General features: G+C 34.1%; 1 protein-coding gene across 2 annotated transcripts; it reads left to right on the forward strand.

Annotated features, from left to right (window-relative positions):
• Positions 1-4,746: 4,746 nt before the first annotated feature.
• Positions 4,747-12,039, forward strand: LOC144564947 (microtubule-associated protein 70-1-like). 2 transcript variants are annotated; one of them, XM_078314537.1, is made up of 11 exons: positions 4,747-5,176; positions 5,282-5,367; positions 5,785-5,850; positions 6,747-6,917; positions 8,538-8,708; positions 9,114-9,269; positions 9,723-9,869; positions 10,397-10,468; positions 10,570-11,010; positions 11,311-11,504; positions 11,605-12,039. In XM_078314537.1, the coding sequence occupies exons 1-11, from the start codon at positions 5,059-5,061 to the stop codon at positions 11,645-11,647; spliced, it is 1,665 nt and encodes a 554-aa protein (XP_078170663.1). In that variant the 5' UTR covers positions 4,747-5,058; the 3' UTR covers positions 11,648-12,039. The 2 variants fall into 2 exon arrangements, with proteins under 2 accessions (XP_078170663.1, XP_078170662.1); XM_078314536.1 differs by having other exon boundaries at positions 4,837-5,176; positions 5,282-5,379; positions 5,791-5,850.
• Positions 12,040-13,827: the final 1,788 nt, after the last annotated feature.

Genomic DNA, 13,827 nt, shown 5'->3' on the forward strand with positions numbered 1-13,827 from the left:
CAATGCCGATGCGGTCCTAGTTTAGGGGCCGCCCAATGCCTCTGCGGCCCCTCTCTGGGGGGCCCCCAGTCTTTGAGGCCACTAAACTGTTTGGCGGCCTGAGTATTTATCGAATTTCTTAGAAATTGGGGTATTTTGGTTTTTTTTTTATTGGGTTATGGTAAAAATAAAAATTTCGGTATAATATACGTTTAGATTTTGGTTACATCGATGCATTTAATACTTCTAAATTAAATATATAGTTTAAATTAAAACTTCAAAGTATATAAGTGTTTTTTAAATAGTTTATATATCAAATTAATTTGATTCATTTAAAATAAGTTTAATTAACTCTTTATCATATAATTTTAGTCTTTAACGGTTTAGATTTGAATATTTTCTAATAGATATCTAAATTTTAAATTTAATATATACATTTTATATTAAAATTAATATCCATCTCTAATATTTTTCTAATTTAAATAATATTTTTAATACACACATTGAAGAGTTACCCTTACAAAAATTTCTTACCTACAAAATTAAGATTGTGCTCCAAAAATTTCATGAGAGAGAAAGAGAGGGAGGAGAGGGGAGAAAAGCAGCGTAAAGAGTTTATCTTCTCTATACTCTGATTTGAGAATTATAAATTTTAGTTTTTGGAGCAAGCAAACATCACATAACCAACTTACCAACACCATGATGTAATGGTTTTAGACATTTTTTTTTGAAGAAATATGTCGACCCTTGGAGGAAGGCATAAGGTTGCATAAAGACATTTGTGATTGAAAATTGTTCGATGTAAACAACAATTTAAAAATTATTCTTATACTTAATTACTACAACCACAACACTAATTTTTTTGGGGGAAATTTCACGTATACCCTAAAAAACTTCAAAATTACGTATTTTCTCATTTAAAGTTTGAAATTATGTATTTCCCCTCTAAACTTCAAAAACTTACAAATTTACCCATTTTATTGTCTTTTATATTAAAACTCATTCTAAAATTTTAAAATATTCATTTTACCCTTTATTAAAACCATATAAAGTCCATCAAATTCAAATTTAAATCTAAAAGGTTCCTCTACCGTTCAATCTGTGTGCATTGCATTAAGCTATGTGCGTAGCGCTTCAATATCAATGTTGATCTAGTGCTGACGAATCTTAAAGCAATACCAATCCGCACATATCGCAATAAGATATGTGCACGTCGCTTCAATATGCATGCGTGTTCGCATCAAGATTTGTGCTGATCTTGCGTGCGCATATCTAAAAGCAGTTTGGACGGTGGAGGAACTGTTCAGATTCAAATTTGGGTTCAATGGGATTTATATGCTTTTAATAAATGATAAAATTAGTATTTTATAAATTTAGAATGAGTTTTAATATAAAAGATAATAAAATAGGTAAATTTGTGAGTATTTGAAGTTTAGAGGGGAAAATATGTAATTTCAAACTTTAGAGGAGAAAATACGTAATTTTGAAGATTTAAAGGGGTATATGTGAAATTCTCCCTTATTTTTTAATAGACAATTAATTTAGTGTCATCGGCAACCTTAAGACTGCAAATGTGGGTATTATTTAGGGTAAATTTCGTTGTAGGTAACTAAACTTTGTTATTTGTCACGAATTGGTCACTCAAGTTTGATTTGTCCCTTTTGAGTCACTTAACTTTGTTATTTGTCCCAATCAAGTCCCTCTATACTTTTCCATCCAAAATTTTAACGGAATATTCCTATTCCGTCCAAAAAATTAACGGAATATACTCATTCCATCCAAAATATTAACGGAATGAGCATATTCCATTCAAAATACTAACGGAATTAACATATTCTGTTAAAATTTTGGATGAAAAAATATAGAGGGACTTGATTGGGACAAATAACAAAGTTGAGTGACTCAAAAGGGACAAATCAAACTTGAGTGACCAATTCGTGACAAATAACAAAGTTTAGTGACCTACAGCGAAATTTACCCTATATTATGAGACACATGTATGAAGCAAATCATGACCTATCTTAATGGCTTTCCTCATGTATACATTTTCTTCATTCTAATTAAGTTTAACAATAAATAATTAACTCACGAACTAACTACTAACTTTTAATACATGCATGCAAAATATTATGCAAGACTTGTCATATAATCAAAGATTTAAATAGTATTTATCGCATTATAGAGAAATGACTATAAAAAAAAGCCATATCCATATTGTGCAATTATAGTACGCTGTAGTGCACTATAATGCCGATGGCACTATAGCTCTATAGCACGCTATTTGAACCTTACCTATAATTTAGAGTAAAGATCTAATTCAAATAAGATGTTTATTTGTTAAATTTATGTGGGATGGCATCGAAAAACAAGGATGTAAATAATTAATGTGTTGCACATAAACAGGGGCGAAGCCAGACTTTCAAATTACAGAGTCAAACACACAATGGGAGTCAATTATACAAAATTTTCCTATGAAGAATGGGATCAATTTTACAATATCATGACATTTTACTCAAAATTATATTGAAAATCATATGTAAATATAAAAATAAATAAATAAATAAGGATGAATTGACCCCATTCCTTTGACCTAGGTCCGCCTCTGCACATAAACAATCAATGTTAATTAAATTGTGTACGTTGTTTAATTCAATAATCTCTCTTTAATGTTATTTTTGTATTTGTTCATTAATATTTATGTATGTTTGTGTTGGTTGTTGGTGTATGATCATTAATTAATATTTATGGCTAATAAATAGTGTGAAGAAAAAAAAAAAAAATTTATGTAAGAGTTCTCACTCAAAATTGTTAGAGCAATATATATGCATATTAAAACAAAACAACATTCTCTTATAATGATTCATTATACTGAACCAAAAGAATGTCACAACACAATTTGAACGGTTCCTCTTATAATTGTTCATTATAGGAAACTGCTAGAAGAGAACATACATCATTTATCAGAAGAAAAAAACAAAAGAAAAACACACTTGTTGGACCATTTGAACAGTAAAAGGGTGTTGTCATATAATAATTGTGTACGTAAAAAAGTCATGATGTGACTGGATAAGTCACAGCACAATACGGTATTTGTTTTTGTTGTGACTATTTGAATGATGTGACAATTTTTTATAAAAAGTGGTACAATACAGAACTGGTATGGTCAAGGAATGACACGAGACGTAGTCACACGTGATCAGAACTATTAGATCTTGGTCGAATAGTAAAAATCTTGAATAAACTAATTTTAATTATGAAAAATAGTTAATGTGACTAAACGTAGCTAATAATATTTTGACACGATACGTGGGATCACGTGTTGTGACCGTCCATCTAAATTTGATCACGGAATAGGACGACATGTAAAAATCTAACTTGATCACGGCGTGATTAACATGTCATAATTGTCCATCTAAATTTGATCACAACACGATATAACATGTAATAAAAAGTCTAACTCAATCACAATATATTACAACACGTGACTCAAATCACGGTATTACACAAATTTATTTTCCCTACCGTTTTCTGAAGCAAAGAGTTAGGACTAAACACAAGTCCAGATTACATGACATGATTGATTTTCTTTTTTTACAACATTGTTTACATAGGTGCGATTTTCTTTTATTTATGGTATAAATTATAATTATTTGCTTCAAGCACAAACTATCTTATTATTTTTTATATAATTTTTACTTTAAATAGGTGTAAAATTTAAATATATATATTTTAAAAATAAATTTAAATTTTTTTCACAACTAATCTTACACTACAACCAACCGAACACTCATTTCAATACATTTTCATAAAAAAATTCATATGTATCGGTACTTTTATGTTCACATTTTTTTTTCAAAAAGAAATTATCATTCCTATCAAATTCCAATCTCGTACAATCCCAATCCCATAACAGAGGAATACACAATTACACTCTGTACATGTGTCAAACAGTCAAACTCTGCTCCGTTGGACCTGGAATTCACATCCTCTCAGGTTACCAAACTGAGTACAATTGAATCAGACAACCCAAATTTGTATGAAAGCACAAATAATACTGTTCCCTATGTCATCCCGAACAAGCACTGACTGAGATTAAATCTGGACCGTCCGTTTCATTTGTGTTGAGTCAGGTACCTGGTCCTTGTACCTGTCCGGCTGTCCGCTCCAGCTGCTACCTCTGAGTCTGACAGAACCGAAAATGTGTTTTTGGCAAATACGTACGTATCTGGTACATATGAATACAGGTCTTTTTTGCGTGTTCCCTGTTCACTTTTCTTTGCTTTTTAATTATCTCCAACAAAAAAGAACGGAAATTCGAGACGCATTTCTCAACTGCGTGCTTGCTTTTGAAACGAGGTAAGTATTTCTCAATTGCAAATTTGACAGACATGTTGTAATTAAGGTTTTTTAAGATACTTTTGTTAATTACATAATATTCTAAACACACACATACTTATAACTTATATATGTTTATTTCGCCTACCCAGTATTTTGTGGAATATATAATTATTTCGCGCGTCATGGAATTAATAATATTTCTACATTATTCGAATTTACCTTATACTTTTTATACTATCAACTATCGAGACATGCTGAGTGGAGGAACACTATTTTTATACTATTCCATAATCTTACGGGCATCTACTACCAAAAAAGAAATTAAAAAAATAAAAATAATAATAGATGTAATCGCGGGGCCTTAGCATTGGAGTATCCAGTTATCGTTGAACCGGAGAGGATGGACTCAATTAGCTAACCTCTTTCTCTTAGGAGAACACACTAACAACCGCTGTCACACTGGTACTCACCTTAAAACAAGCGACTTGATTGAAATAGACATAGACTGATAGACAGAGAGAGAGAGAGAGAGAATAATTGCATAATAAAGTTACAAATACCAGCGAGCATTACTAGCCAGGCTCTTAATCTTCGGATAAGCAAAACTACAAAGTGATCAAATTTTACTCCAATTCCTCATTACAGGGCTTTGATCGATGCATTTCATGTTGTTCTCCGCCTCTTTCTGATCTAAATCTTTCACGCCAGATCGGATCCGAACAGCATTAGACGGATCCAGCAATGGAGAAACGTCGTACTTCTATTAAGCCTAGTATAGAGGTGGAAGAGTTCATAAATCTGCTCCACGGGTCCGATCCAGTTAGAGTCGAGCTAACCCGACTTGAGAATGAGGTCAGAGGTATGCAATGTGCCTCGATCTGAGTCAATTTTGGGTATTTTTAAGTTTTTTTTTTTGCAAAATACGATTGAAGGTTGTATTGCTTCCATTTGCGCTATGTTTTAGATAAGGAGAGGGAATTAACGGAGGCACAAGCAGAGATACGTGCACTCAAGCTGTCAGATCGAGTAAGAGAGAAGGCTTGTGAAGAAGTAAGATTACTATAATTTTAATCATTGTTAAAATTATTTATTTACCATCATCATTATTATAGACTGCATTGGAAAAAGTGATTAGTATTATTAGAATATTTTACTTAAGGGACTTAAAGACTATATACTTAGGTTGTGTATGTTTGGTTGCAAAATAATAATAGCTAGAATAGCCAAATCAAGAATAAGTGGTTTGTCTTATTGGAATAGCCAAATCTCAAATCCATAGGAATAACCTATTCTAATAAGACAAAAAGTTTGGATTCCCTATTCCTAGCTATTCTAACCCAACCAAACAAAGAATAGGCTATTCCGAATAGCCTAACTGGAGCAGATCTTTTGGAAAAACTTAATCTGTCCATACTCCATACTTTATGTATGGGCTTGCCTTACTTTATTTTTATTTTTTAAATTAAGCTTACTGAAGAGTTGGCCAAAGTGGATGAGAAGCTCAAGCTGACTGAATCTCTTCTGGATACCAGGGTAATGATGCTGCTTCTCTTCTCTTGAGATAATTTTTTTACTTCTAAATTCACCTGAAGCACACAATCTCTTGTAAAAAAAGAGATAGATGCCTGGCTATTTTATAACTTTCTAGTATTCTGCGTTGTCCTTGACAAGTTATTGCAATAGAAAGGTTTAAACTATGAAACGAGACAACTGTCCTTGACAACCAAATTTTCTTGACTTGTACATTTCTCTCTTTCTCTCTCTGCTTAAACTGCATTTAGTTTATTAAATTTAAATCATAGAATTTCTACCTCAAATTGGGTGCTATGCGCACTTTAACCAGTCCTGAGACCTAGGCTGGCAAGGTCACACTTTAGCCCAGTAAACATGACCAGTCTCTGTATTAGTCATTATAGGCATATAGCTATAAATCTATGCTAGATATAAGTACAAAAAATTGTGTACATTAGTTTAGATGGCAATTTGTATTTAGTGAACTGTTAAACGTTATTAGACTTTCACTCTATTTTTTCCAAATCATAAGAAGTGGTATTTTGCTTTGTTTCCTGTAAACATATTTGGGAATGGGCATACTCATTGCCAATGGCCCTCAGTTACACCTGAGCCAACAAAACTTCTCAAACGAGGCCTAAATTTACCCCCAATCCGATCAGACTAGACCCATTGACACCTATTTATGGTTTAGGGTTGATATTTTGCATGATACCAGCCTTACTTTAGAGTCATGATAAGTAAAGTACTCAGCGATTAACAATACATCCTTTCATAAGTTTGGTGCTCTATTGCATCTGATACTTCAACCCACCATTTTCCTAATACTTTGTACAACATAGCAAAAGTGAAATTCTGCCTCTTGTCTTTTTTTATTCATGATACACTGCTCAGTCAATGATTCGATATATATGCAGAATTTAGAGATAAAGAAAATAAATGAAGAGAAAAAAGAAGCACTGTCAGCCCAGTTTGCTGCCGAGGCGACACTTCGAAGAGTTCATGCAGCACAGAAGGATGATGACATGCCCCCAATCGAGGCCATTCTCGCACCTTTAGAGGCGGAGCTAAAGCTGGCTCGCTCTGAGGTACTCATCTTCTTCTCTGTCTATCTATTGTTTAGGTAGAATCTTGGAAGATTAATATAAAAAAAAGAACTCTTTTTATCATGTTGCACTAGATTTTTTTTTAATTTGCTTTTGATTACCAGAATAGCCCGTTTCTTTTCACATTTTGCACAAAAAAGGTTCCTATAGTAAGGACTATTCATATAATAGAGCAAACACAGTCAAACTTGACCTCGGCATATTTCAGGAAAGACAGTTTCGTATTCATGTTTTTGAAGGAAAACAGAAAGAAAATTGGGGACGTTTGAAATGGTGGAAAATGAGGGAAAGGAAGAGTATCTCCAGATTCTTTCTTTCCTTGGGTTGTTTGATGTCCAAATTTTCCAAGAAATGTTAATCCTCTAGGGCCATGGTCCCCTTCTGCTGCATCTTTTCATTTTCTCTTATTTTTAACTGGAAAACAAGAGAATCAGAGGAAGATGGAAAGGTGGGACCCATAGATAAAAAAGTTAGGCCTAATTTTAATGTTATATGGACTTGATTGCACATTACACATGTAACGAATCTCATAACCTATGTTATTTCTGACCCATTATCCGGAATAATACACAATCATAAATGAGAATATCATATGCTTTATTTGTTGAACATTGTCAACCAATTCTCTCTATGCTTTCCTTTTTACTTTTCTAACACATCAAAGACCCCAACAAGGATACAAAATATGAGAAACATTAATGAAAGAATGAAGTTCGAGTATGGCTAAATTGCTACCGGTAGCACTTCGACCTAAGTGCTTACGGGGTCATATCTTAGTATTTGATGTTCAAACAACAAATCCAAACCGTTAGATGTTCAATCTATATTAAAATGTGCTTGGAGACCAAATTTTACATTTTTTGGAATTTTACTATTTATTAAGATGGTTTGAAAATCACTGTTTTTATTAAAATTCTGCACCATTAAAAAACAGCAATTTCAAACCATCTTAATAAACAGTAAAGAAATTCCAAAAAATGTAAAATTTGGTCTCCAAGCTTTAATATAGATTGAACATCTAACGGTTTGGATTTGTTGTTTGAACATCAAATACGAAGATATGACTCCGTAAGCACTTAGGTTGAAGTGCTGCCAGTAGCAATTTAGCCATACTCATGAAGTTCTTAAATTTTTTCTTCAAAACCCCATATATTATTTCATAACAAACAGCCCTATATAGAATCAATAATGGAAGGTCTCAGTTGATAGATCTCTCTTTCAAATAGGACTTCTCTCTGAAAATAATGAAAAAAAAAAAAATTTTTTTTGGGGGGGGGGGGGGGGGGGGGTTGTTGTTGTTGTTGTCTGCAATCACTTGATAATCTAAGATTTTGCAAATGTCCTTTATATTTTACCGGAAGTTTGGGCATGTACAGTTGGTGGTATGGCATGATCCATTATGAGTTCATTTTGATTTTATATGAGAGCAGATAATTGTGTTATTTAAAATTGACCAGGTAACATTCACATCAGTTTTCAAACTTTTTTTTGTTCTATTTTCTGCTTGTGGGGGCATATGGGCTAATTCAGGGTTAACTATGTAATAATAATTTAATTTCCTTTCTTAAAAGAGGACTTAAGAGCAACTGTGTTCCTTTGCAGATTGCAAAGTTACAAGATGACAACAGAGCACTTGATCGCCTTACTAAGTCCAAAGAAGCGGCTCTGCTTGAAGCAGAAAGGACTATAGAGATTGCATTAGCAAAGGCCTCTTTAGTTGATGATTTACAAAATAAAAACCAGGAGCTCATAAAACAGATTGAGATCTGTCAGGTAATTGCAATAAACAGTTTTTACCTTGGGTTTAAGTTCTGCTTCAGTCAGGTCCAGTTATGGTGTCACATTTATGATTCAGGGAAACTGAGGATAACCTGGTTCAGGACAATTTAAGCTTAACTGACACTTAATTTCACAATTGAATTCTAAAGATAATGTGTGGCTAAATATGTTAAAACTGACGCTTAGTTGCACACTTGAGAATAGATTTGCTCAAGTAAGAGTATTGATTTTTACAAATTTGTGGGCTTAGTTGGGTTAACTAGAGCTTAGCTGCTCAAATATCTACTCAGTATTGAACAGATCTGATCTGGTACAGTTGCATGATATTGGTCCAGCTAAATTTGAAACTACTGCCTTTGCTTGTACCTTATTTTATAAATTTCTATTGTCATACTTTAGGAGGAGAATAAGATATTGGATAAGATGCATCGACAAAAGGTAGCCGAGGTAGAAAAGCTGACTCAGACCGTGAGAGAACTGGAAGAGGCAGTTCTTGCTGGTGGAGCTGCTGCAAATGCAGTTCGTGATTACCAGAGAAAAGTTCAAGAGATGAATGTAAATGCACATTTCTTTTTTCTATTTTATTTACTTTCAGACAATTGTTTTTTTTTTTTCTTATTACCTTTTAATTTAATTCCCAATCACAAGCATCATGGCCTACTGACAGTTTGTTCTGGTAATGGCCTGTGTCGATCAATACGTTATCTGGAATGGTTGTGACAATTATTAGCTCCACTTTTTTTTTTTTTTGTGCCTTTCTTTGTAAAGGACTGATAAGTATGCATTAATTTATCCAGTAAAGGCTCCTGTAGATCCTGTTTCGTATTATTGACTGATTAATGCAGTATGTGCAGTTCTAGCAGGTTATGAACTAGGTTGAATTGTAAAAGGAAATATCTTTTGCTTCTTAAAAGGAGAAGAATGAGCAACTCAACATATAACAGATTTACTACTGCAATACTGTGATCATGTTTTGGTGGCATATTTACTAGTTTGTACTTTGTTTAGGAAGAGATGAAAACCCTTGACAGAGAGCTAGCTCGTGCAAAGGTTACAGCAAATAGAGTTGCAGTTGTTGTGGCAAATGAATGGAAGGATGCCAATGACAAAGTAATGCCAGTTCGGCAATGGCTCGAGGAACGAAGATTCATGCAGGTATGCAATTTTTGTCTGGAGCTATATAGATTTTCAGATTTTACAATTTTACAAGACTATCATTCCCATATGAATAATCTGGATAAGTTAGACTATCAAAAGAGCTTTAATATAACATGGAACATCCTTACTAGAGAGTAGAGAGAACCTATTCTGGGAGTGCAGCACAGTATAAACTAATAAAGATTGAAAATATCTGCAATATCTTGTAATTCATTTTCCTTGACAATAAATCCCTGAAGTACTTTCGTTTCTTGTTCATAGAGAGAGGAGAGTAGTAGTTCACATTTGGGGCGTTTTTAATCAATTGGGAGGGTAACAACAGGTGTAGTGAATTACTCTTGTTTGTTAGGTTTATATTTCTATGCTACATAATAAGACGATCATATTTATTATTTTGGGATATATGGATATTCTGCGATTTTGGAAAGGGAAATAGGAAATTTTCCTTTTTCTTTTCCAACTTATGCTCTTCTTTATCAATTGATACATACTGCATTTGTTACTCTTTTATTTATTTGGTATAGGGTGAAATGCAACAACTTCGAGATAAGCTTGCTATTTCAGAAAGGACAGCAAGGTCAGAGGCTCAACTCAAGGTAAGTGATGGACTTTGACTAAATCAACTTTGAATTCATGAATTTCACCAAATTTATTTCAGAGACGTGCCCTTACTAACTACCAACATTAAAAATGACAGGAAAAGTTCCACCTGCGCCTAAAAGTACTAGAGGAAGGATTGAGAATGTCTGCTAGTGCGGCCCGTACCAGTGTATCATCTCGCCGTCAGTCAATTGGTGGTGCAGATAGTGGGTCCAAGGCAAATGGGTTTCTAGCCAGGAGACCCTCCTTCCAAATGAGATCCTCTAGCACTGCCACTACAATAGTGAGTCATGCTAAAGGAGCATCAAAGTCTTTTGATGGGCGCCTCGTTAATGGTTCAGGTCACTCGCTTAATGGGTCCACTGATGGTTCAGAGAACAATTCGGATGAGAAGACCAACGGAGAGTTGCCAAGTGGCGAATCGGAGGATACTGTTTCTGGCTTGTTGTATGACATGTTACAGAAGGAGGTGGTTTCTCTAAGGAAGGCTTGTCATGAGAAAGATCAGAGCCTCAAAGATAAAGATGATGCAATTGAGGTAATTTTTACACTTATTTTGGTATGTACTAGTAATTTGACGAGTGTTGTGCTAAAGCAGTGGCATCTGAACTGTTCAATGTACACCAATGCAGACATTTTGTTGGTAGATTTCACCTCATCACACCCAGAGCAAAAAAAAAAATGAACTAAAAAAGAGGTGCATGCGGGGTGGGGTGCGGGGATAGTGTTTTGGACAAGAGAGTGCACAATGATATAGTAATAGAGGCAACTGAAACCAGTACTTCTTTTCCAAATACCAACAGCAGCTTTACTAATGGATTGCTTATATGCACAATAGATGCTGGCAAAGAAGGTCGAAACACTGACAAAGGCAATGGAGGTCGAGGGGAAGAAAATGAGGAGGGAAATGTCAGCAATGGAGAAGGAGGTTGCTGCAATTCGAATGGAGAAGGACCAAGATGTAAAGGCTAAACGCCTCTCTATAAACACTAAGCTTCCTGCACAAAACACTGCTCAGCTACCACCTGCTAGGTATAACCAACTTCTCTTAACCAGCATTTGTACTGTACTGATAAGATTGGCACACAGGGAGAGAAATTTATTTTAACTTCTTATGGCTCTGATTTGTCAGAAACACGCCAAGAGCTGGGCTGATGCGCAATGCTCAAGAATAGATTCTCCCAAGTTTAGGAGCTAGAGTAGATCGGTCTACTCAGTTTTAGCTTTTACATATTGCTACATATATCTATTAAAATTAGGTAGCATTATCACCCTTCTAGGCCTTTATGAACAATGCTAAAGAGGGTTAATGCGGGTTGTTTTGGTCTTACTAGCTTAACCATTTTAGTGAGCTAGTGGACTCTTTCCTTTGGAGCTGAGTATGTGACTAGTTTTATTATTGCTTTTTTTTAATGTATCGTACTGTTGTATAGTTTGGTCGTATGCCTTCTGTTTCTTATTCTTTTTTTGTTTTGGTTGAATGATGTGCTCTTTATAATTTTTTTTACACTTATTTTGTGTGAATAATAGAGTGGTGTTAGTGCATTGTCAGGTGATTTATATTAAACGTAGCTCTGTCATCTATATTACCCACCAGCAGTAATATTTAGTAGTGTTATGAAATAATTAATTGATCTTATAAGTTATGTGATGATACTTGATTTTTATAAGGAGAAAGATTGATAATGGAGCAACAGTGAAGTTATAGATTGACTTATGACATGGTAAATGTGTTTTGACAAGTTGAAAATCTAACCATATTACCCACTTAATTCATCATACTAATGAACAAAAATGTAATTAACAATATTTCAGTGATGTAAAACAGAAAAGCAAAAAAATATTACCAAGCATTTTAACTAGTTAGTGGAGAGCAAAGTTGGTGCAGATTCCTCGTGAACATTGACCTCATTTACTTGGTAATTTGTCTGCATCTGCCAAAAAACAAACACCAGTACAGTACAAATAAGCTGAATTAATAAAAAAAATGCAATCTGTTAGGACAACAAAATCTGTATCATTGGTGAAAAGCACACTAGAAAAAGCCGATATGAGAGAAACACGAAACAACAAGTCTTTACCGCCCCGACTGTTCCATGCGAGGAGCTTGTTCAAGAAAGGTACTCACTAGTCACTACCATCGTGCCGAACAAATTAAAGGCCCAGAATTGGGAGATCAATAGCGGCATATGCCTCGTCAGGTGATAGTACCCACAGGTTTTATCTGACATGGCAAGCAAAACCTTCTTTTTTAGATATGTACTATATATGTTGCCAGCATATACTGGCGACATATCCTAACACTAACAGTGACTACATATGCCGACGAATTCCCTCAAAACTAAGAGCAAACAACTCTGGTTGACCAAGATCGATGTCAACTAAAATATTGCAATCGACAACAAGAATGCCGGATTTAGTACGCATAGTCTCAACCTATAAAATAAATTGCACATATTACATCCATCTTACTATTATTTCATTACATCTTTGAAGAACTTTCAATGCTAGATCTTGACATTATATTTTCTTATTAAATTTCTCATATGTTATCCATTTATAGTAGGAAGTGTGCATTTCATGTTGTATGTAGGGTGTGCATGTACGGTTCTTGTGTAGGAATACATTCAGGGCTTGTTCGGCAGTCAGGCGGGAATTTGAATGGGCTTGGGTTCGGGTTCAATTTGAATGGCCGAAAACACTATGCGCATGGGGAAAAAAAAATTCACCTGGCATGTTCATTTGCCACGGGATTGTGCTGGATGAGATTTGATGGGATGAGAACCCACTATTTAATTTGCGGGAACCCATACTCATAGACACACACGGGATTGATTATGAGATTATGTTTAAATGAGTGTTCGGTTGTACCGTGGAATTCGTTATGGGAAATTTTATTTTTCATTCTTACATATTTAATCTTATACAATTATTATCATAAATAAAAGGGTAAATTTCATGGGAGGTCACTGAAGTTTAGTCTTTGTTATTAATTGGTCACTCAAGTTTGTTTTGTATCTTGGTAGCCATTCAACTTTTAATTTGTTTCAATCAAATCACTGTGTAACTATTTTTGTTTAAAATAATAATAAAATATGACATGGCAGTCTATTCAGCATATTTAATTAATTATGCAACTTATTTTGGGACATGAAGTATTTCTCAAAACCTTAACGATGATTGTGAAGGTTCTCAAAAATAGTTATACAGTGATTTAATTGAAACAAATTGAAAGTTGAATGACTACAAAGATACAAAACAAACTTTAGTGACCAATTAGTAACAAAGACTAAAGTTCGGTGATAAATAAATTGAATAAACAACACATGACAATATTAATTAATTATTATTATAC

The sequence above is a fragment of the Carex rostrata genome, chromosome 14, assembly GCF_964058835.1.
Source record: "Carex rostrata chromosome 14, lpCarRost1.2, whole genome shotgun sequence".
NCBI lineage: Eukaryota > Viridiplantae > Streptophyta > Magnoliopsida > Poales > Cyperaceae > Carex > Carex rostrata.